This window comes from Acomys minous (genome assembly GCF_964271855.1).
Source record: "Acomys minous genome assembly, chromosome: 15".
NCBI classification, from domain to species: domain Eukaryota; kingdom Metazoa; phylum Chordata; class Mammalia; order Rodentia; family Muridae; genus Acomys; species Acomys minous.
In genome coordinates this window covers 55478331-55504000 of record NC_140497.1, presented here as the reverse complement: position 1 = coordinate 55504000, position 25670 = coordinate 55478331, and the positions used below count along the sequence as shown (strand labels likewise).

The window sequence follows — 25670 nt, the reverse complement described above, 5'->3', positions numbered from 1 at the left end:
CCTCCCCAACCCAGCACCTAGTAAGTGCTGAAAGACAGAAGAGTCAGCTATTGGAGGCCAGGGGCAGGGCTACTGAAATGCAAATCTCCAAAATCCCCTGCCCAGGGCTGAAAACCGCCCCCGATGACACTGTTCCTTAAGTATACTCTAATCCTAAGGGCGGTACTTTTTTCTCTCGGCGCTTACTAGCCAATCAGAACGTGCGAGAAGGCTGCCAGTCAGAAAGGGAGGCGGGCTCTTCCGGTCTCTGGGCTCAGCTCTGAAGCTGAGGTGCTAGTCAGATCTCTGCAGGGAGCTGTGAGGGGTGCACAACCCATCCTGGAAGCCTGGATATGGTGAGCAAGAGGCGGCTGTTTGGGGAGGAGTGGGCGGCTGAGCCTCTGGAGCCCGTGTTTGGGCTTTACCTGGCGTTGGGTCGGAAGCAGTGGCTATCGTGGCGTCCTGTGAGGTCTTTTGTGGTCCCTGCAACTCCCTGGACCCAAGTGGTGGCCTCGGCGTAACTTAGCTCTGTGCTTTGTGTCTGTGCAGAACATCGGGAACAGGGGCTGCGTGTAGAAACACCTTGGAGTCAGCATCACAGTGCTTTCTGTGCATCAGAAGATGCCAGGGTACCAAACTCAGGGCGTTGTAGTTTCTCTAGTGTCACTAGACTTTCTGCACTAACTATTTAACCTCTAGGAGTGCGATCCATTTGGGGTTAATTTCGTGGAAGTGGTAAATGGAATCTCATGTGTTCCGTAGCACTCCAGTACTAAGCTGCGATGTAGAAGATTAGAATTGACGACGGAAACGACTTACCAAAGCTTAAGGGATAGTAAGTCACATAAAGTGGAATTTTAAGAGTGGGTTGCCTCTACAACACCCCGAATACATAGTATGTTAACCATGGTTGTTAGAGATTAGGTGCTTATTCACTAGGATTGGCTAGACATTTGGCTCCAAATTATAGCAAAGGAGACAACTCGGATTTCTAACCCACCACTAGTCCAATCCCCATATTAACGAACAGGAGTCTAACAAGCTGCTCAGTGGAGCATTACAGCATCACAACCAACACTAAGGCCTGGTGTGCCATCACTGCCCAGTTTTCTTCTTGAGAAAAGCATAGTTGTGTCATATGGTCATGAAGACCCCAGATGACAACTATTTGGAAAGGAAAACACTGTTGTCTTGAGGCTTAGCCTGATCAAGCAAGACTTTCCCGTGTGTGGAGAAGAAGCATAGCTCCTTCTAAACCCCAGGAAGATGCTTGGCAGATCCAGTAAAAGCCTGGGGCCTAGGCCTCAGCAGCTTTCACTAGAGCCTGAGGTACAGAAAAAGAGAGAGCTCCTTCTCCGAAACCATGAATATGCTAGGGAGAATTGGTCACATTCTGCTGCCAGGGCCTTTTGGGAGGGGTTGCTTCTGTTCCTGAGACCCCCAGTTCTTACCACCACATGGGGCTGTGGTTATCAATCCCAAGGCCACTGTGGGTCACTAATGGTTTCAGGACCCCCTGTTACCCTTATGCAGCATGCTTGATTACCTTCCTTCTGTGTTTATTTCATTGTATGATTATTTCTGCTGTCTTCATAGAAGTGCCCCATTCCCTTCCATTTTTGCCTGGAAGTAGTATACCAGATGTCATTCTTCTTAATCAGCTTGCTTGGCATGAGACCTGTCTTGTGCAAGACCTCCCCACACCAGCTTTCATCTTTTCTTCCTTCTGTTTTTCCTGTCTTTCTCATCCCATGACACCTATGGAACCTGTTAGTGAATAAAGGACACTGTGTACTCAAGAAATAGTCCTGGGGATATCTTTTTTATTCATTTAACTAAAGATTTTATTCATATATTTAGTATTTAAGTTAGAATATATTGTGTAATGAATCTGGTTTATTTTATACATTGCCCATGCTTTCCTATAGCATCTACTATATCGTCCCAATTTCTCCCCCTGATTTGACATTTTGCTTCTATGATGCAGTAATATCAGGAGAAGACTCCAGGTTTTAAGTTCTGTTTGTAGATGTTCTCTCTACAATATTAAAATGTGCTTTTTTTTTTTTACATTTGAGTCCATTTTTTATAAAAATATTTTTAATTTGCTCACTTAACATCATGATTGTAGCCTCCTTCCTCATTGCCTCCCGGTCCCACCCTCCTTCCCTTTTACCCCAAATCTACCTGCACTCGTTCTCAGAAAGGGGAGCCCTCCTCCCCTACCCTCTGACCTCAGCCTATCAAAGTCTCATCTGGACTACCTGTATCCTCTTCTTCTGTTCCCTGGCAGGGCCACACCAGCAAGGAGAAGTGATCAATGTGTGGGGGCCAGAGTCCATGTCAGAAGTTGTCCCTCCTTTCCATATTATGGGACCCACAAGGAGAAATGTGCTGCCTCTCTGCTACATCTGAGCAGAGGTCTAGGTCCTTGATTGGTGCCTCAGTGTCTGCAGCATCCCCTTCCTCTGCCTGGATCTGTGTCTCCACTGATCTCCTTGTGGAGTTTCTGACTCCGCCTTGTCCTTCTATTCCACAAATCTTCCATAAGACTCCCTGTGCTCCACCCTGAATTTTCACTGTGTGTCTCAGCATCTGTTTGGATCCTCTTCAGCATGGAGTCTTTAAGAGGACCTCTGTGGTAGGATCCGTCCCTGTTCCTCCTCTTCAGCTGCTTCCTGTGCCTACTCTATTTGTCCTTCTGAATGAGAAGTAAGCATTCTCCTTAGTTTCCTCCTTGTTACTTAGTTTCCTTAGTTGTGTGTATTGTAGTGTGGCTATCCTGTATTATTAGGTTAATATCTGCTTATAAGTGAGTGTATACCACTCCAGTCCTTCTGGGTCTGGGTTACCTCACTCAGGATGGTCATGTCTAGTTCCATTCATTTTCCTCCAAATTTCAAGATTTCCTTGTTTTTAATAGCTGAGTAGTATTCCACAGTGTAAATATACCACAGTTTATTTATCCATTCTATGGTTGAGTGACATCTAAGTTATTTCCAGATTCTGGCTATTATGAATAAGCTGCTTTGTACATATTGAGCAAATGTCCTTGTTGTATGCTAGAGTGTCTTTCAGGCTTTTGGCCAGTAGTGGTCTGGCTGGGTTCTGAGGAAGCCCTATTCCCTATTTTCTGAAAAAGCGCCAGACTGATAGCCAAAGTGGTTGTACAAGTTTGCAGTCCCACCAGCAATGGAGGAGTGTTCCCCTTTCTCCACACCCTCGCCAGCATGTGCCGTCACTTGAGTTTCTGATCGTAGCCAGATGGGTGTAAGATGGAATCTCAGAGTCATTTTGATTTGCATTTCCCTGATGACTAGGGACATTGAGCATGTCTTTAAGTGTTTCTTGGCTCTTCGCTATTCCTCTGTTGAGAATTCTGTTTAGCTTTGTACCCCATTTTTTAATTGGGTTATTTGGTTTGATGGTTTTTAATTTCTTGAGTTCTTCATGTATTGTAGATATTAGCCCTTGGTCAGATAAAGGGTTGGTGAAGAACTTTTCCCAGTCTGTAGGCTGTCGATTTGTTCTGTTAACGGTGACCTTAGCCCTAAAGAAGCTCTTCAGTTTCACAAGGCCTTAGTTACTAAATTGTTGATCTTGAAGCCTGAGCTCTTGGTGTTCTGTACAGGAAGTTGTCTCCAGTGAGTTCAATACTCTTCCCCACTTTTTCTTTTAAGAGATTTAGCATGTTTGGCTTTATGTTGAGGTCTTTAATCCACTTGGACTTTAGTTTTGTGTAGGGAGATAAGCAAGGTTTTAAATGCATTTTTCCTACAAGTAGACATCAGTTAGACCAGCAACATTTGTTGAAGATGCTATATTTTTTCCATTGTGTAGTTTGGGCTTCTTGGTCAAAAATCAAGTGTCCATAGATATGTGGGTGTATTTCTGGGACTTCAATTCCATTGATCCTCCTTCTTATTACTGTTGCTCTATAGTACAGATTGAGGTCAGGGTTGGAGATAGCTACAGAAGATCTTTTATTATATAGGATCGTCTTAGCTGTTTGGGTGTTCTTGTTTTTCCAAATGAAGTTGAGAGTTGTTCTTTCAAGGTCTGTAAAGAATTGTGTTGTCATTTGGGTGAGAATTTCCTTGAATCTGTAAATTGCTTTTGGTAACATGGCCAATTTTTACTTTGTTAAACCAACCAATCCTTGAGCATGGGAGATCCTTCCATCTTCTCATACCTTCTTCAGTTTCTTTCTACAGACTTGAAGTTTTTTTTCATACAGGTCATTCACTTGCTAGGCTAGAGTCTCTAAACTTCTCTGATTGTGGATTCTTTAGGGAGAGTGAGGCTTTGCAGCCAAGGGTGTGGGACACTGTTGAGCTCGAAACATCACTATCCAGTGTGCACACCCACATTGCTTTTGATGTGTGGGGGGAAACTGAAGGTCTGGTTTCTAGATGGTCTGACCATTGCTTTCTGCTTTTAGGTTTTTCTTACAAGTTTTACAAAGAGGTTATAAACTGTTAGAAAAGAGGTGATGGCTCATCCTTCAGCAACACATGACTGGAGTCCTAGGGCTGGAGGCATGGCTGAGTGGGTAAGAGGACTTGATCGTCTTTCAGAGGACCAGAGTTCAGTTCCTAGGACCTATATCATGTGGCTCTCAGCTGCCTGTAACTCCATCTCCAGGGGACACACACACACACACACACACACACACACACACACACACACACACACACAATATCCCATAGCCAAAGAGACATGAACATATACAAGACTGGACAAGGCAACCCAATTGGGCGAAAAGGATTCCATGAACAGTCAAAACAGTCAGAGGCGCCACTACCTACCTCCACTCTTAGGACTTCCACAAAAAAACCCAAGCCAAGCAACCACAGCAGGTACACAGAGGGCTAGTGCAGACCCATGCTGGTTCCATGATTGTTGTTTCAGTCCCACCGTCCCACCCACTTCCTTCTTCTCCCCCTACCCTTCTGCTCAGAGAAGGGGAAGCCGCCTTACCAGTCTGCCCTGACACCATGTTTCATCAGGCTAGTGCCACCTCTTCCACTGAGGACAGACATCATGACCTTGCTGGGGGACAGGAATCCAGAGGCAAGAAACAGTCCATGTTAGAGACACCCCAGCTTTAACTGGTAGGGGACCCACAGAAAGACCAAACAGCCCACCAGCTTCATACGATTCATCACTCAGGATGAAAATTTTCTAGTTCCTTGCATTTTCCTGTGAATTTCTTTATCCTATTTTTTGTAAGAGATGAGCAATACAGCATCATTTAACCATCCCATGTTTTCTTCATCCACTCTTCTATTGAGGGTCATCAGTTTCTGGCTTTTATGAATAAGTTTCTATGAATATAGTTCTGCAAGTGTCCTTTTGGTAGGATGGAGCATCTTTTGGGTCTATGCCCAGGAATGGTAAAGCTGGGTCTTGAGATCTTGATTCCCAAGTATCTGAGGAACCACCGTATTAATTTTCATAGTGGCTGTAAAGTGTGCTCTCAGAAGAAAAATGAACATGTGATCTCGTTCTTCCACATCTTGGCCAGTATGAGTTGTCACTGTGTTGCTCTTAGCCGTTCTGACAGGTGTAAGATGGAATTTCAAAACAGGATTAATTTGCTCTTCTCTGAAGTCTAAGGATGTTGAACATTTCTTTAAGTATTTCTTGGACATTGGAGATTTTTCTACTGAGAATTCTCTATTTTTATCTGTGCCCCAGTTTAAATTGGATAGTTTAGTTTATTGATGTCTAATTTATTAAGTTCCTTTTGTATTTTATATATTAGCCCTCTGTTGGACGTGGATTTCATAAAAATCTTTTCCCATTGTGTAGGCTGCCATTTTGTCTATTGCTGGTGTCCTTTGCATTTCAGTCTCCTGAGGTCTCATTCATTTGTTGATCTTAATGCCTGCATGATTGGTATTGTGTTCTGGAAGCTTCTCCTGGGTAATGTGTTCATGGTGCTTCCTATTTTCTCTTCTGTCATGCTCAGTGCATCTGGTTTTATGTTGAGCTCTGTGGTCCACTTGGAATTGAGTTTTCTGCAGGATGATAAATAATGTTCCATTTGTATTCTTCGAAATTTACTTATCAATTTAGACCAGTACAATTAATTGAAGATGCCTTATTTTTTTCCTTTGTGTCTTCCTAGCCTCCTTGTCAAAAACCAAGTGTCCAAAAGTATTTGTATTTATGTGTGGGTCTTTGATTTGATTCCATATGTTGGTATGTCTGTTTTTATGTCAATACTATAAGATTTTTTAAAATTATATTTCTGTAGTACAGCTTGAAATAAGGGATGGCCATACCTCCAAAAGTTTTTTTGCTTTTCCATATAAAATTGAGTATTGTCCTTTCAAGGTCTGAAAAGAATTGTGTTGAAATTTTTATGTCAGTTGTATTGAATCTGTAGATTGCTTTTAGCAGGACCACAATTTTGACTGTGTTAGTTCTATCCATGCGGGAACATGGGAGATCTTTCCATTCTTGATGTCTTCTTCAGTTTCATTCACTAAAGAATCTAAAGAAAATTCCCTAACATGATAGCCGTTCAAGTCTTTCACTTGTTTAGTTAGAGTTACTCCAAAATATTTCATATTAATTGTGGCTATTGTGAACTCTATTTTTAAAATAGCTACCTCCACCTATTTGTCATTTATATATAGGAGAGCCACTGCTGTTTTGTTTTGTTTTTAATGTATTTTGTTTCCAGCCATTTTGCAGAAAGTATTCATCGACTCTGAGAGTTCCCCTGGAATAATTTTTGGGGTCTCTCTTATACACTATGATATCTTCTGCAATTCATGGTACTTTTACTACTTCTTTCGAACTCTTTTTCCCATGGTCCCTTTCTGCTGTCATACTGCCCTAGCTAGAACTTCACATATTTTATTGAATGGGTATGGGCTGAGAAGACAAGCTTTGCTTGTTCATGATTCTAGTGGAATTGCTTTGAGTTTTTTCTCCATTTAATTTGTTGTTGACTCTAGGCTTGTTGTAAAATTCCCTTGCTGTATTTATGCATGTCCTGTGTATTCCTAATCTCTCCCAGACTTTTTGTCACTAAAGGGTGTTGGAACTTTTTCAGAACTTAATGATTTGATAATGTGCTTTTTTTTCCTTTGAGTTTATTGATATGGTGGGGTATGTTGGCAGATTTTCGTATGTTGAAACCATCCCTGAATCTCTGGGATGAAGCCTGTTTGATCATGGTGGGTAATCTTTCTTGATGTGTTCTTAAATTTGTTTGAAACTATTTCATTGAGTAATTATGCATCTATATTTACGAGGGAAGTTTGTTTGTAATCTACTTGCTTTGTGGACACTTTTCTGTGCCTTAGTATAAGGGTGACCCTGGCCTCCTAAGGAATTTGGCAAAATTCATTCCTTTTCTATTTTTGGAGTCATTTGAGGAGTACTGGTATTAGCTCCAATTTTAATGTCTGGTACTATTCTCCACTAAAACCATCTGCATCTGGGAATTTTGTTTTGTTTTTGTTTATTGGATTATTTGGAGAAATTTAATTACTGTTTCTTAGAGTGTATAGTCCTATTTAAATTGTTTCTTTTGTGATCTTGATTTAACTTTGGTAAATGATGTCTTTTGAGAATACTATTCATTTCTTTTAGATTTTTCAATTTTAGAGTATACAAATTTTAAAAATATGATCTGATTATTCTTTGGATTTCTTCAGTGTCTGTTGTTATGTCCTTTTCAGTTTTGATTTTGTTAATTTGGATATTCTCCGTCTACTTTTTAGAAAGTTTGGATAAGGCTTTGTCCATCTTCTTGATTTTTTTCAAAGACTCAAGGCTTTGTTTCCTTGATTACTTATAATGTTTTTTTGGTTCCTATTTCATTTATTTCAGCCTTAAGTTTGATTATTTCTTTTTTCTTTTTTTTTTTTTTTTTTTTTTTTTAAGATTTATGTATTTATTATGTGTACAGTGCTCTGCCTGCATGTACGTTTGCACAACAGAAGAAGGCACCAGATCTCATTATAGATGGTTGTGAGCCACCATATGGTTGCTGGGAATTGAACTCAGGACCTTTGGAAGAGCAGCCAGTGCTTTTAACCTCTGAGCCAAACCCTCCAGCCCAGTTGTGCAGTCTCCTTCCGCTGTGCTTTCCTCTTTTTGTTCTGTAGTTGTTGTAAGTGCTGTTAACTTGCTGGCTGGTGATATCTACATTTCTTAGGTAGACACTTAGTGCTATTAATATTCTTTTTACTACTGCTTTTTGATCTATGGTTTGTGACATAAGGTCTAGTGTGGTTTTGTTGTTGTTGTTGTCTTGTTAACTAATGTGCGTGTCCTTGCATTCTGTGGCAAGTATGTTCAGAACTGAGATGTCAATTTCATGTAATTTTCCTTTGATTAGTATGAGACGTCTTTTCCAGTTTCTTTCAATTAATTTTTGTTTAAAGTTGGGTTTGTTAGATATTGATTTGGCTACACCAGCTTGATGCTTAGATCCGTTTGGTTGGAAAATCTTTTTGAAATCTGTGGCTCTGAGGTAATGTCTGTCTTTGATGTTCTGGTGTGTTTCCTGCATGCAGCAGAAGGACAGGAAGTGTTTTCACGCTCTCTGTTTGTCTGAGGCTTTTGTTGGGAATTGAGGCCATTGATGTTTAGAGATGTCAACAATCGATGTATGTTAATTTCTGTCTTTTGTTGTTGTTTTTGGTAGGAGTGTGTGTGTGTGTGTTTCCCTTATTTAAGTTTTGCTGCTATGAAGTTATAAATGTCCTGTATTTTCTTTTCTTTTTTTGTTCTTTTTTTTTTTTTTGAGACAGGGTCTCTCTGTGTAGCCTTGGCTGTCGTGGACTCACTTTGTAGACCAGGCTGGCCTCAAACTCACAGCGATCCACCTGCCTCTGCCTCCTGAGTGCTGGGATTGAAGGTGTGCGCCACCACGCCTGGCTTGTCCTGTGCTTTCATGGACACAGTTAACCTCCTTGGTGTGGAGTTTTTTTTTCTGACACTTTATGTAGGACTGGATTTGTAGATAGATAATATTGAAATTTGACCGTATTTTGAAAAATCTTATATTCTCCATCTCTTATGATGGAAGCTTTCCCTGGGTGTAGTAATCTTCTGTTAAAAGTGTTTTCTGTGCCTCTAAGCTGCTATTCTTCCTGGGTTCCTGTTATTCTTAGGTTAAGCCTTTTCATGCTTTCCCAGATATTCTGTATGTTTAATGATGAAAATCTTTTTAGATTTATCAGTTTCTTTGACCAATATACCTATTTGTCCCGTCGACTCTTAAACACATGAAATTCCGTCTCTTTTATGCTCTTGGTGGTGCTTGCATCTATTCTTGTTCATGTGTCTAGATTGTCTGTTTACACAATTCCTACAGTTTGTGTTTTCCTTATTGCTTCTATTTCCCTTTTCTTATCCTTAAAACATTTATTTCATTCATTCAACTATTCATTTTATTTTTTGCTTTCTTTAAGGAATTTACTCCAATTTTTTTGTTTGTCTTTTTCTTAATGTCTTTAAGTGATTTTAATTCAGTTCTTGAAGGATCGCTATGATCTTCATAAAGTTGGCTTAAGGTCTTTTTCTGCTGTGTTGGTATATTCAAGACTTGCGGTAATACACATATTGACCTGCCTCTTTCCTGCTGTGTTTGTATACTGGTGTTTTGGCGTCTGCATTTGGGGTGATCATTTAGTTACTCATTTCTGGGTGTGTCTCTTTTGGGTTAGGGTTTTATTGCTTGGCTTCCGTTTCATCCCTGGTCTTCTGAACTATGTGGTCTATGCTTGAACAGAGGGTCTCCACCCAAGTTGGGGCAGGAGTTCTGTGGGCCTCTGTAGCCTCTGATCCAGCATGTCGTCTCCAGCTGAGTTGGAGGTTGGACTTGTATGGCCAGTGTGTCCTGTGGTTGAGCCCTGACTGGCTGCTCAATTTGAGGACTAGGATGAGGAGGGGAGGGGTACTCGGTCTAGGATGAGTGGCCTATTTAGATTTTTGTTAGGTATGGCCTCTGGCTAGGCATGGTTTTCTCCCCGAGAGACACGGGAGAGTCAGAGTGGTCTGCAACCTGTTGGCCAACCTCTATTTAATTTCTTTCTTTTTATTTATTTATTTATTTATTTATTTATTTATTTATTTAATTTTTTATTAATTTATTCCTGTTACATCTCAATATTATCCCATCCCTTGTATCCTCCCATTCTTCCCTCTCTCCCATTTTCCCCTTACCCCCTCCCCTATGACTGTGCCTGAGGGGGATTACCTCCCCCTTTATATGCTCATAGGGTATCAAGTCTCTTCTTGGTAGCCTGCTATCCTTCCTCTGAGTGCCACCACTCAGGGGACATGGTCAAATATGAGGCACCAGAGTACGTGTGAAAGTCAGACCCCACTCTCCACTCAACTGTGGAGAGTGTCCTGTCCATTGGCTAGATCTGGGTAGGGATTTGATACCTCTATTTAATTTGCATACACAGAATCACCAGAAGTTGGGCAATGTTGGTCAAGATTCTGCTTTTCCTGTTGGACTTTTTTTTTTAGGTCTTTTGATTAAAATTTGGCTATTTGTCCTTTTGTTCATGGCTTTCTCTCTCCATCATTTTATTCTTTCACAAATATTGTACACAGTCTTTATTGTTGTAACTCTGTAGTAACTATAGAAATCATATTCTGTCAATGTGTACTATTTTTGTACTAATCCTATTGAGCATTCAGTTTTTGGTTTGAATGTGGCTTTGAAATCAGCTTTCATGTAATAACTTATTGGCAATTTTCTTTGGATTGCAATACATTTATGTGGTAAATTTGACCATACCTAACATTAATAATGATGATATTAATAAAATGTTCCCAAGGATCATTTATTTACTTCCTTATTTATTTAGGTTTGTTATTGTTGTTAATTTATAAAAGACATTTTAATGGAGAAAAAATATTATGAGCTAGGTGTGGTGGCACATGCTTTTAATCCCAGCACTCGGGAGGCAGAGACATGTGGATCGCTGTGAGTTCGAGGCCAGCCTGGTCTACAAAACGAGTCCAGGACAGCCAAGGCTACAGAAAGAAACCTTGTCTTGAAAAACAAGAAAACAAAACAAAAAAATATAATGGGGGTTGTGCAAGTTGCTCAGCACTTATTATTCTTGAGGTACCTGAGTTCTAATCTCAACACTACAGTCAGGAAGCTGATAATTACCGGCAACTCTAGGTCCAAGCAATCTGGCAACATCTTCTCTTGTGTGTCATGTGTTTATACATAGAATACATAGTTTTTTTATGTATATGTATACATAAGTATACATGCTTATACACAACCATACACATGAACGTGTGGATAAACACGTTTTAGTTGTGCTTATGAATTATACAGCAATTAGAGCAAAACAAGTTGCTTTAGTTGTACAATACAAATCATTCACTGTGTCTTTAAAAACCTGATGTGTTTCCTTTATCATAAGAAAAATAGATACTTTTAATAGTCCAACTGTTTTCCACACCCCTTTCCCTGTGTACCCAATTCCTGGTCCAGCACACTGATCCCTGCTGGCCCTTGGCAGCCACCTGGGGAAGATAGGTTGAGGTCTCTCTGTGCCAGCACCCTTCTTTAACCAGACTGCAAGCAAAACACAGCGTCTGTGAGCTACACCACTCCCCTGCAAGTTCCCTCTGCTGGGCCACACACCTACGTGCATTCCTAGAACCCAGAGTCCCACAGGGACCACCAGCCATACCAGAGACAACCAGATTCTACAAGATGTCACTGTCAAGAGATTGCTTTGAGTTTCATAAGAGATTTTGGACATTTGAAAAGCATTGGTCAGGTATAGACCATGAGGTTTTTGAAATTAAACACATTTTCATCTTGGGATGACCAGAAGCCTGTAATGACTTTGGCCATACTAGTAGATTGAATGAAAAACTTCCCAGAATCATGTATTTGAACACTTGTCTCTCGTTGGTGGCTTCCTTTGGGATGCTAATTGAGTCTTGAGGAGGCAAAGATTTCTGGACAGAGTTAGACATTGGGAGTAGGATTTGCGTGTCTATAGTCTCACCCCATGTCCAGTTAGTTCATGGTGTCTATTTTTTTTGTGTGTGATTTTAATGACAAGCCAGCATCCATTTTGTGTTCCCATGCCCTCACCTTCCTTATAGACTATTGCTAAATAACATATGGTAGATTAGAAGCATTTGCTTTTTACTCTAAAGCTATTTGCCAGCCTTTTGTTTGTTTGTTTGTTTGTTTTGTTTTTTGTTTCTGAAGACAAGTTTTCTCCGTGTAATTTGACTGTCTTGAAGTTAGCTCTGGAGACTCAGTTGGCCTTGACCTGTCTGATTTTGCCTCCCAAGTGTTGGGATTAAAGGTGTGGGACGACATGTCGTGCTGAGCTTCACCTACACCTTGAATGTTGAACTTTGGCAGAGGGTGTCATTCTGTTTCCCAGGTTGATGTCTGTTCATGACTTTAGTACTGTCTGAGCCTCCTAAGTCATTGGATTGAAGGGGCAGGACACTCTTCTTTCCTTTTATGTCAGCGTCCAGCTCTGGATGAGGGTCAGTCGGCCCCGAAGAGGGGAGTATGTAAGCCTGACGAGGGAAGGAAGAACCAGACACGGGACACCACTCAATTTCTTTTGATGAGAGACTGGACAGAAAGGAAGCCTTAGTGGCTTTACCTACTCTGACGACTTGTGTCTCTTGTATGCTTTATTTTATACACACAATCATTTTCTGAAAGACTTTAATTATTTTTTGGTTACATAAGTATATATAGGAACAAGGGGACCAAAGCAAGCAAACAGCAAATTACCTGAGAACTAAAAATTAACTTTAGGATAAAATCAGCTTCCTTTTAGCTTAAAACCTTTTCCCTTATGATTGGTTTCATAAAGCCTTGCGACTACAAAAGATACTAAACAGGTCACTCTACTTGATTTTGTTTTAAGTTAATAGATCAAAGGTCTATCCTTCCGTCTGGCGTCCTAATCTTGTCTTCCTGTCCCTTAGTTAATCCTTTCTTTTCCTTTTTTATATTTAAAATAAAACTATCACTTAAAAACATTATGTATCCTTTTTATTTAGAGGTGGTTTGTGCTTTTGTCTTTTCATAACATTAGAAACGTCCTGGCCTGTCAAGTTTATTTAGAAGGGCAGGCAGTTCACTGAGCCAACATGCCTGTCTCCGTGACTTTGTCTTGAACTCCTGTATCAATATAATTTCTATCTTTACTGTAGTTTTGTAAAGAATAGAAAATGATTAGGACTTTAGGACTGTTTCTAATGTCTTCCTTTAACCTCATCATGAATTTCTACTTCAATACAATTTGTCTTTACTATAATCCTGTAAAGGAACATTAAAAATTTAAAACTGTTTTCTTTTACTTTTAAGAAGGCACCAAGGTGTGTTGATAACGTCATGATCAGGATCTCTTTCTTTCTAAACTAGTTCCTTGTTTCCGAAGCTGCGCATAAAGACCTAGTGATTTTAATTATAGTTTGTCAGCTTTCAAAGTTTCCCTAAAATTTTCTTCTTTATTAATCCTTCTAAAATCCTCTAAATCACTTACCAAAATCATTTATTAATAATCTAACAATGAATCTGAATAAATTCTATAAAACACTCAATTTTCTGCATAGCTGTATTTTCCCAGGGAATCACCAATAACTTTATTAGTTTTTATTAGCATCAGCGTTTACTAAGTTTCAATTCTAGCCTTTGGAGAGAAGCCTCTAACAGTGAGGAATTTCTGCAGTAAAGGGTCAGTCCGAGGCATCCAGGCAGTGGGACTTTGTCAGGCAGGCCTTAAGGACACCTGGTTGTGGGGGCACTGGAACTTTGTCAAGCAGTGCCCCCAGAATTCTTGGTCTCACCACTTTCATATGTTTTGATTTATTAAAAATGAGTATGATATCCTTATTTTTTAATAACCGACTAGTATTCCATTGTGAAAGTGTACCACGTTTTTTAAAATCCATTCTTCAGTTGAGGGACATCGAGGTTGTTTCCAGAATCTGTCCCTCAGCAGAAGAATGGTTAAAGAAACTGTGGTATATTTACACAATGGAATACCACTCGGCTATTAAAAACAAGGAGAATTACACTCATTTTGCATCAATATACAAAATTCTATACCAATGAATTAAAAGTAACTTTATTTATGAGTAAAAATTAAGGCCTTGAGTTGAGGAGTAGATTCAATAATCTACTTTTTATTCTATCCTCCCTCTATATTCCTATATCCCTCCTTCTTTCTTTTCTGCTCCTATCTCCCTACCTACAAAAGAAAGATAAAGGGGAAGAGAAATGTCCCTGAGTCCAACCTTGTTTTCTCTCTGTATAAGACCTATAATAACTCCTGATGAAAATAAGCATCTGTAGAGCAAGAGAGCAAACAGAAACCTACCCAACCCCCCTTACAGGAAATGGGCTGTTGTTCTCTTATGGTTTCTTCAGGCTAATTTAGGGTGAATAATACTTTTGAAGGGTCCCCTCCAAAATTGGGGGGAGATGGTTAAGAAAGCCAGGGATAGCATTTGTGGTCCATTTTCTAAATGTTGAGAACTCCAGGCTTAATAGGAGGCCTGTGTGGGGCAGTCTGAAATGCTGGGCCAATTGAGATCAGAAGCTTTCTACAGTGCTGCCCCAGAAGCTGTTGTGTTCTGATGGGTAACAGCAACCGAGGCACCTGAGGCTGGAACATGGAGGATGCAGGATGTCAGCATTCAGCTTGCTGAGAGGAAAAAATGCTGTCAGCTCTGATCCAGCATCAGTTTCCATTTCTTTTGTACTGAAAACATAATTTCTCACAAGCATTATACAGTTCTAACATTATAATTGTGTGAGGTGTGTGGGATGCACAAAACAGTTAAGGTAGATTCTCATCCAAACTCTGCCAAGACAGCGTAAGCAAGTCCTCAATAGTTCCTGCCTCGCAAATATGTCTGTCAGATATATTGGGCCAGAAGGCTAAAGATGATGCTCCCACGTTATAGAGAGTGTTGGGTGGCTGTTCAGGCAGTAAACTGTGTCAGTCATTTTTTCATTTTGGAAGCTGCTGACCTGCACTTCCGGTTCACGCAGGTATTTAAGTTTTATTCCTTCTCAAGTCTCTGATGGGTTGAAGACCAGATAGTTTAGTCTTACAATTAAGCTTAGTTGGTTAGGAGTTAATATGTTTTTAGGTCAAGTTAGATGTTTTAAGTTTAATAGAGATGAGATATGACAGATATTGATTTTCATTCAGAAATTTAGACCCAACAAGATAGGAAAGATGTTTACTTCAAGTTTGCCAAATACAAATAACCAAACCACTATGAATATAACATTTTTATAATTCCTGATTGTCTCGTGGTTCTTCCTGCTGAATGTAGTTTATTTTATTCATGTATAATAATATAAATGTATATGTTAAAAAAGAAACAATAAAAAATAAAAAAGGAGAATGTGAAATTTGCAGGCAAATGGATGGAACTAGAAATGATCATCCTGAGTGAGGTAACCCAGACCCAGAAAGATATGCATGGTATATACTCACTTATAAACAGATATTAACCACATTGTATAGGGTAACCACACTACAATACATAGACATAAAGAAGCTAAATAACAAGGAGAGAATACTTAATTCTAATTCAGAAGGACAAATAGACTATACACCGGAAGCCACTGAAGAAACGGAAGAGGACAGGAGTCTACCATAGACGTCCTCTGAAAGACTCCACCCAGCGGGACATCCAAGCAGATGCTGAGACTCAGAGCCAGGGTGGAGCACAGGGTGTTTATGGAAGAGTAGGGACATAGAAGGACCTGGAGGGGACAGGAGCCCCACAAGGAGACCAATCGATCCGACAAATCCAGGTGGAGGAGGGGGTGCTTCAGAGAGTGATGCACCAACCAAGGTCATGCATAGTTGAGGAGCTAGACCCTCTGCTCAGTTCTCTTTTGTGGGTCCCATCGGGGCTACTTTTCTAGTACAGAGTTTTTGATCAGTCCCCCCGGTGGGGTGGTCTTGCCAGGCCACAGAGGAAGAGGATACAGGCAGTTCAGATGAGACTTGATAGGCTGAGGTCAGATGAAAAGGGAAGAGGTCTTCCCCTTTCTGAGGACATGGGGAGAGTGGGAGGGGACACTTGGGGTGGGGGAGGGGGAGAGGAAGAGAAGTTTGGACCGGGAAGTGAAAAGGGATGGGGCCACAAATATTAAGTGAACAAAGTAAAAGTAAAAATAATAATTAAAAACATAATAACCATATGAGTCAATACAGCAGCGACCCCTATCCTACTATTACATAAATAAATGACACAGAAACCCTTAAACATGAATATGAGCCTTTTGAATGTAAGCGTGGATGTTCTGTGTCTGGTACTTAGAACAGTCAGAAGACAGCCTCAGAACCTCTGAACATGCAGTAATTGATAGTTGTGTTCCCCCCATATAAGTACTGGCAATTGAACTCATCACCTCTAGAATACCAGAAAATATTCTTAATTCTTGGTCCCTGTTTTCTGTCCTGTCTTGTCCTGTTATGTTTTAATGATAAACACACACACACACACACACACACACACACACACACACACACACTCACATGGCTTACATTTTCATCTGTCCATCACAAGCTGATTGAATATGCATTCTCTTTTGTAAGATCTAATTAGTCATACAGGCTAAACTGACAATTCACATTTCCGGAAGTTAGATGCAGAATTGGAAGAAATACATACGTTCTTTCTAAAGAGCTGCAGTGGGACCTTCAAATTTTTGTCTTATCTTTTTTGTTTATTTTGTTGGTTGATTGTTTGGGTGTTTTTAGGGGTGGTGAGTGAGGACAAGGCTTTAAGATATACCTCAGGTTGTCCTTGAATGCATTCCACAGATCTGGCAGGCCTCCAACTCAGTGGAATTCATCTGCCTCTGACTCCAGAGTGCTGGGGTTAAATGCATGTGCCAATATACACTGCATATTTATGTTTTTTTGTTTGTTTTGTGTTGATTTTTTCAGTTAGTAAATGTTCATACAATTTATCTGATGTCTTCTCATTATGGTTGGCTTCATTTTGTTTGTTTTTCTTTTTCTATATCTATATATTATTAATAGGCATTTCTATCCCAAGGCTATATCCTATACAAATACTTAGAAATGATGTATGCAAACCTCCTCTTCAGTTTTGTCCTAAAATGACTTCGTGATTACATTAGAACTTGGGTGGCATGAATAAGTTTGGAAAACACGAGAATCATATACGCTTATTGTCAAAGAAGTGCACGTTCACAGTGTTGTCTGTTTTAAGCTATCTGTTGTACATGTCTGTGGGATATTTTAGGATGTGGTGACCTATGACGATGTTTGCATAAACTTCACTCTGGAGGAATGGGCTTTGTTGAATCCTTCCGAGAAGAGTCTCTACAAAGAAGTGATGTTGGAGACCTACAGGAACCTTACTGCTATAGGTAAGACTGAATTTCCTTTCACTTTTTAAAATATAGGGGAAAGTTTTTCTTGGTTATTGATGCTCTTCTGTAATTTCAATTGAGAAAGAAGCAGAATGTGGTAGAGATATAAGGCATAAGTCTAAGGTTCACTGAGGATAGTAACTTACATTTTGAGTACTTGTCAATAATATTTATTTCCTGGTAATATATTTTAGGTTATAAATGGGAAGACCACAATATCGAAGAACATTTTCAAAATTCTCAAATACATAGAAGGTGAGTTTCATGTGTAAGCTGATGCAAATATGCCTTTGAAGACATTTGAATGTGTTCTGGAAGTTTTAAGTAAAAGCAACAGTGTAAATAAGCACAGCTTTTAGTACATTCATCAATGTACTTATGTACAATGATTAGTAAATTCTCCAATACCATGTGCCTCAATGTCAAGTAGCTAATCCATGTTTACAAGGTACTTTAATAGCTATCACCATTTTAATCTTTACCTCATGTAACTTACTCTGTAAAACTGCCAGTTCCTTTAGTTTTATGCTCCAATATTGCAATAGACATACAAATAGGAAAATGGTTTGTAGTAGTAAGTCCCATGTTACTCATATACTTGGAGTGACTTACTAAAGTTTAGTGAGCAGTTTATAGGAGTCAAGAATATTATTGTGGAGAAACTTTAATCTTTCTATTACAGGTCTATGATGAGCAAAAAGATAAACCAAATTAATGCAGTGTGGATAGAATTTACTTGGTATTCTTTCTTTCTTTCTTTCTTTTTTTTTTTTTTCCGAGACAGGGTTTCTCTGTGTAGCCTTGGCTGTCCTAGACTCACTTTGTAGACCAGGCTGGCCTCGAGCTCACAGTGATCCACTTGCCTCTGCCTCCCAAGTGCTAGAATTAAAGGTGTGCGCCACTACTGTCTGGCGGTATTCTTGCTTTAATACATATATTATAGTTCATATTAGATACAAGCCATGAGAGCACAAGAGATATGGAAAGAGGCACAGGACCTCTCTTTCTCCCAGAATGATTAGACGGTATGAGGTAATCTCCTTTTGAGTCTTTGTGAATGTTATATAAAATGTTTATAATTAATTGAGTTTCAAACTTCATTGGGAATACATCCACAAACCATCAAGAAAGAAAAGCTTTGTGACTAGAAAGAATACAGAAATTCTTTTATTTGTCCTGGTTCACTTTGCAAATGTAGTCCGAGTCAGGATCTTATAAGAAAATGTGATGAATGCAATCACTGTGGTAAAGCCCTGAGTGCTGCCAGTTCTCTTCAAAGATGTGAAAAAAACTCACCTAGAAATGGGATGCTATAAATGTGAACTTTGTACTAACGCCTCTAATGTTCATAGACACAGAAAAGAACCCAAAATGAGGAGGTTGCCTATGAATAAAACAATGGGGGGACAAAAACCTTAAGATCTGGTTCCTTTCTACAATTACACCTAATTGTAAAATTAAATTGTACAGGTAAAAAACTCATCCATATCATCAATGTGGTAAAATTTATACACTTGCCATTTATCTTTACAGGCATGAAATAAGTCATACTGGAGATACACCGTATGAAAGTACTCAATGTGATAAAACCTTTGTACATAACACTAGTTTTCAAAATTATGAAAGAATCCATGTGGAAGAAAAACCTTATGAATATAATCCATGTGATAAGTCCTTTAAATGTCTCAGTAGACTTCGAAAGCATGAAAGAATGCATACTGGAGAGAAACCCTATGAATGTAGTCAATGTGGTAAAGGCTTTGCACATCACAATAGTCTGCAATATCATGAAAGAAATCATACTGGAGAGAAACCCTATGAATGTAGTCAATGCGGCAAAGCCTTTGCATGTCATAGTACTCTTAAAAATCATGAAAGAATTCATACTGGAGAGAAACCCTATGGATGTAGTCAATGTGGTAAAGCCTTTGCCTATCAAACTAGTCTTCTAACTCATGGAAGAATTCATTCAGGAGAGAAACCTTATAAATGTACTCAATGTGGTAAAGCCTTTGCACATCACAGTAGTCTTCAATATCATGAAAGAAACCATACTGGAGAGAAACCCTATGAATGTAGTCAGTGTGGTAAAGCTTTTTCATGTCTCAGTCATCTTCAAAAGCATGAACGAATTCATACTGCAGAGAAACCTTATGAATGTGGTCAATGTGGTAAAACCTTTGCACATCATAGTAAGCTTCAAAGGCATGAAAGAATTCATAATGCAGAGAAACCCTATCGGTGTAATCAATGTGGTAAAGGCTTTGCGCGTCTTGGTCATCTTCAAAGTCATGAAAGAGTTCATATGGGAGAGAAACCTTATAAATGTACTCAATGTGGTAAAGCCTTTGCACATCACAAAAGTCTTCAGTATCATGAAAGAAATCATACTGGAGAGAAACCCTATGAATGTAGTCAATGTGGTAAATCCTTTGTATGTCACAGTACTCTTAAACATCATGAAAGAATTCATACTGCAGAAAAGCCCTATGGATGTAGTCAGTGTGGTAAAGCCTTTGCCTATCAAACTAGTCTCCTAACTCATGGAAGAATTCATTCAGGAGAGAAACCTTATGAATGTAGTCAATGTGGTAAAGCCTTTGCACATCACAGTAGTCTCCAATATCATGAAAGAACTCATACTGGAGAGAAACCCTATGGATGTAGTCAGTGTGGTAAAGCCTTTGCCTATGAACCAAGTCTTCGAACTCATGAAAGAACTCATTTTGGAGAGAAACCCTATTAATGTAATCAATGTGGTAAATCTTTTGCATGTCTCAGTCATCTTTAAAGTCATGGAAGAATTCATATGGGAGAGAAACCATATAAATGTACTCAATGTGGTAAAACCTTTGCACATCACAATAGTCTTCAATATCATGAAAGAATTTGTACTGGAGAGAAACCCTATGAATGTAGTCAATGTGGTAAAGCCATTTATGTCACAGTATTCTTAAAAGTCGTGAAAAAAATTCATACTGGAGAGAAACCTTGCATATCTCAGTCATCTTTGTAGGCATGTAAGAAGTCATACAGGAAAGAAGACCAATGGAAAAAAAAGAATGTGCTAAAGCTTTTGCACATCACAATAATCTTCAAACACATGAAAGACTTCATAGCAAAGAGAAGCCATAAAATTAGTCAATATGGTGAAGCTTTTGCAAATCACAATATTCTTGAAAATCATGAAAACTCATACTGGAGAGAAACCCTATGAACATCAATGTGGTACAGCCACTACACTTCACACTACTCTTCAAGGGCATGAAAGATTTCGTGAATGTAATCAACATTGTAAAGCCTTTGCAGGCCACATTCTTCTTCAAAATCATGAAAGAATTCATACTGGAGGGAAACACTATGAATGTAATCGATGTGAAAATCATTTTCACAAGAGGGTCATGTCTGAGAACATGAAAGCATTTGTGCTCGAGAGAAAGTTTATGAATGTAGTGACTATGGAAAAACATTTGCACTGCATAGTCATCTCCAACCTCATGCCATGAAATCTAAGAATGTTATCCAAACTCTTTTGGGTAATAATTTACATCCTACTGTTTATCATTAGTACCTCCTGGGTTGTGTTCCTCCTTGTTTTAAAGAATGTTATTCCCTAAAGTGTGTTCTTTCTACATCTTTCCAATGTCAAAAACATCTATCTGATTAACCAGGTTACTTCAGTTGGGAATTATATGCTTGTAACAAATGTGTGAAAACCCAACTTTGAATCTACACAGAACATGTCCACAGCAGACATTATAGTGTACATACCCAGTGTCACACATGGGAAATGATAAACTATAAAATGTTTTCAGACAGCAAACACACATTGACACTACATTCTGACACACAGAAGGGGGGGAGGTCACATCTTAAGTTTGCTGTCTATTGCTTTGATAAAGAGTGTAAGCAAAACAACTTGAGGCTGAAAGAAATTTTTTGCCTTATACTTTGAGACCATGGTCCATCACTGTTGGAAGCCAATGCTGAAACCCAGTCAGAAGATAAATTTTGGATGCAGGAATTGATGCAGACACTATGGAGGAATGCTGCTTATTGGCTTGCTCTGAAGACTCATGCTTATGGACTGTTCTTAAACCTCCCAGAACTGCCTGCTCATGGGTAGCACTCCCACATGAGCATATCAAACCTTATTCAAGAAATTGCATAGACCTTCCCTACAGGCCAATATACACATTTCCTCAGCTGAGGTTTTTCTCTTCCCAGAGGAGTCTAGCATTTATTATGTTGACAAAAACCTAGTGATCACTGTTCACCTCATGCTTCCTAGAAAACCACACATTCCATTCAGTTCTTTATACCTTATTCTGAAGATGTCATGTTAATGACATATGGTGACACAGTTCAAAATTTAAAAATACAATAGTGCCTCAAAAGTTAAAAGGTTCAGTGTCTCTTTAAAATATCTGCCAAAGAGCGCTCTGACAATATCAAACAGATCTTAGATCAGGAAGTGAGGATTAAGAGGGAAGAAAAGTCTGGGGGCTAGAGAGATGGCTCAGTGGTTAAGAGCACTGACTGCTCTTCCAGAGGTCCTGAGTTCAATTCCCAGGAACCACATGGTGGCTCACAACCATCTATAATGAGGTCTGATGCCTTCTTCTGGCCTGCAGGGGTACAAGCAGGTAGAGCAGTGTATACATAATAAATAAATAAATCTTTTAAAAAAAGAGAAAAGTCTGAAGGCCTTGAGTGTATACTTGGCAGAACATCTTGTTTAATCACAGTCACAGCATTCTTCTGTTGAAGTAGAGAGCAAGAGAACAATGCTTATGGACAGACAGCCATTACAAATGGTTCCAGACAGTTCCCCCTTTTATATTTACAAAACCTATAACCTTGTAGCTAAGATTAGAATGCCTGTGACTGTCTTAGGTTGTCCAATTCAGGGTATATGTCTTACCCATCATTGGTACATGAATTTCATTATTCATGTCATGTCTTAGGTTGATTTGTCCCTAATGGATCTTACCCATCTTTGACTACCAGCCTTGCAGAGGGATTATGGCACACACACACAAGAGGAGTTGATGGCTGGAATAATCAAATCTGGGCTTAAATTAATAAATTAGAGAACAACTCAAAGAATCAACAAAACTAAGAGGTAGTTCTTTCAGAAAATCAACAAGATAGACAAACCCTTATCCAAACTAAACGGCAGAGGGAGAATATTCAAATAAACAAAGTCAGAAATGAAAAGGGAGACATAATGACAGATGCAGAGGAAATCCAAGGAAACATTAGTTACTTCAAAGAACTCTGGTGCCCTTGATATGACCACTGCCCTGTAGGGGAGAGGTCCTGTAGGAACGCAGAGGAAGGGGACACAGGCTATCCTGGTGAAACCTGGTAGGCTGTGGACAGACAGGGAGGGAGGTGGACCTCATTGGACAGAGGTTGTGGGGAATGGTACAGAATAGAAAAGGAAGGGAGGCTGGGAACAAGAAGAGAAGAGTGAGGGGATTACAATTAGGACGTAATGTGAATAAATAATAATAATAAAAATTTAAAATTAATGGCTTCTGTTGTTTTATTCGCTTCAAATTAAGTGGTTCAGAATTTTTTAAGTTTAAAATGTCTTCATGTGATCTTATTAGGCCTAAGACATTTGTGCTCTTCCATCCTCCTTGAAAGTGACCCTTAACTAAACTCCAATTACATATACTCTCAATATGCACGTTAGAAGTAAAAAAAAAAAAAATCCAATCATAGTCTGTAGGACAATTTAAATGAGCTCTAACTTTTACTCCTAGAACTTCATCTCCTAGAAATTGTACCATCTCCTGCAATGCATCTAATTTATGCTCTGGCTTAACATCTATATCTTCTTGAGTTCCAAGTGCCAAAGTGACATTTTAAGACAATTGCTTTACCAAAGAGGCAGTTTGCACTTTTTGATAAAAAGCAATTGAAGCAGTGGTGGTGGTAGCTAGTAAAAACAATCAAAGCAGATATCCCAGCCAAAGTTAATCCTATTGTTCTCCATGGTCTAATTAATGAATCTGTTAGCTCTTCCAAAACTTCTAAGCCCTCTTTACTATACCAAGATCCTGGAAAATTAAGTGGAGTCATGACAAAGGAAGGCTGTTGAAATACCATAATTTGTGTGCAGGAACCATCCAGATGTAAGGGCCTGGGTGTTCCATCAGTTTTTGTTGTCTTTTTTTTTTTTTTTTTTTTTTTTTGAGAATCTTAGAATTGAGTTAGAACTAATGGCCAGCATGGAAAGTTTGGCATTTTTCTCAGAATAAAAAACAGAGAACAAAATTTAAACAAATTTATAGACATAGAAACAAAAATTGATATGATTGCCATAAAGCAGACCAACAGTCAAATGGGTAAGACAAAACAAAGTCTGGAGCCTTTGGCAATATACGGCTGAACAGATTCCAGGGAGAATTACAAGGAACTATGTGGTGACTATCAAACGCTTCTTGTGCTAACTGATCTGTGACCTGCATTTACACAGGCTGGGGCAGCAGAGCAGAAGGCTTAGTTTGACTTTTTCTGAGCATTGAGGCATCCTTCATAACCTCGGCTTAACTTTTCTCTCTCATGTTGGGGGGGGGGCCTAAACTATCTCTAACTAAGGCCACAAACTCAAATAGTTACAGGAAGCTTCTCAGATCTAAAAGCATCATAATGATCCTGTAACTTCCCTCCTACTTCGCCCAAGTTTTTGAGTTCACTGTTTCTTCTTCAGAGAACCCTGGGGAAACACTTTCTATAAACTCTTAACAATTTAAGAACCTGTTGTGGACTTACCTTTGTTCTCCTGCCTGGATCATATTTTTAAGCAGATGTACAAACAGCAAGCAACTATTACCTTGGGACATTTTTACTCCCGAAAGATAATCACTACACCCTTTTTACCTGAGCACCACATGACCAGCTAGAAAAATAAGTTTTATATTACAAGTTGCATTTTTCTTTTCTTTTTAAGGAAATGTGTTTTTACTATTTTATGTGTATGGTTGTTTTGCCTGTATTTATGTCTGTCTATCACGTTTTTGCCTGGTAATGGGAGAAGCGGGGAAAAGGTATCAAATTCTTCTGAGACTGGAGTAACATATAGTTTTGACCCACCGTATATGTCCTGGGAATGGGTCCTGCGTGCTTTGGAAGAGTCTTCAGTGCTGTTAACTGCTGAGCTATTTCTTCATCCTATTTTTTCTAATCTGGACAATGTTTCCTGTCCAAGACAGCCTAGGTCACTAGGGGATCGAACTCCTGTTCATAATTAAAGAGTGGAATTCTCCATCACGTAAGAGATTTAGTCTCATTCAGGTACTAATTGCCCAACAAGTTATCCAGTATGTGGTTATAAGGCAAGTCTTGAAACTATATACACACACAATAAAAAATAAAAACCTCGGTGTGAGGTAATCATATATTTGTGCATACTTATACAGACATATGTATATACAAAAATGACAAAGAAGAAGGTGTTAGCTGAAAAATTGGAAATGAGTGGAGTGGTGGCAAGAAAGGAGGAAAGATATAGGATTATAATGTAATTTAAATGATTCTATTAATTGAGGCTTAGCTGAGTGGGCTCTTATCCTTAAGATGTCTTTCCTCTGCTTATAATGAAGAGCCAGTGCCTTCTCCTTAATGGCACTAACGTCCTTGTTTGAGCAGGTGACTGGCCACTAGTGCTCCCTGAGTTCTGAGACTAAAAGCATGAGCCACTTTAACCAGCTTGTCCATCCTTTTCTGATATTAATGTTATTGATACTGTTTCTCTGATGTATACTCAATGTCATTGATCTATTTATTTATAAATGTACATTTGTTAGTAGTCACTTCACTTGTAGTGGCCTGTTCTATTCAGTGGGCCCGTAAGTGACAGGGTTTATTTAGAGGCTCTATCCTGTGTTCCAGATATTTTGTGACCTGGGGTTTGCCGCTTCTCTCCTTGGAGCAGTATCACTACCACAGTCCTCCCTCATTTCCTGTTCTTCAGATTCACCGAGGCAATAAGATTGTGAGCTCTAACCGCAGATAATTAGGGAAACACCAGTCACCACATATCTTAGGATAAAAACGAAATATAGTTCCTGTCTTGGTGTCTTGATTGGGTTTCTTCTGCTGTGAAGAGATACCGTGACCATGGCAACTCTTCAGAGGAAATCATTTCATGGGAGTTTACTTCACTATCATCATGGAGGGAAGCTTGCTGGCAGATGGGCAGACATGGTACTGGATTAGAAGCCTAGAGTCTGGGTCTGCAGTATGAGACAGTATGAGA

The 25670-nt window shown here is 39.3% G+C and overlaps 1 protein-coding gene across 1 annotated transcript; it reads left to right on the top strand.

Annotated features, from left to right (window-relative positions):
- The first annotated feature begins 249 nt into the window (after positions 1–249).
- On the top strand, positions 250–23523 carry LOC311585460 (uncharacterized protein). The gene is made up of 4 exons (XM_084760677.1): positions 250–335; positions 17269–17395; positions 17593–17653; positions 18932–23523. The coding sequence occupies exons 1-4, from the start codon at positions 333–335 to the stop codon at positions 20142–20144; spliced, it is 1404 nt and encodes a 467-aa protein (XP_084616803.1). The 5' UTR covers positions 250–332; the 3' UTR covers positions 20145–23523.
- Positions 23524–25670: the final 2147 nt, after the last annotated feature.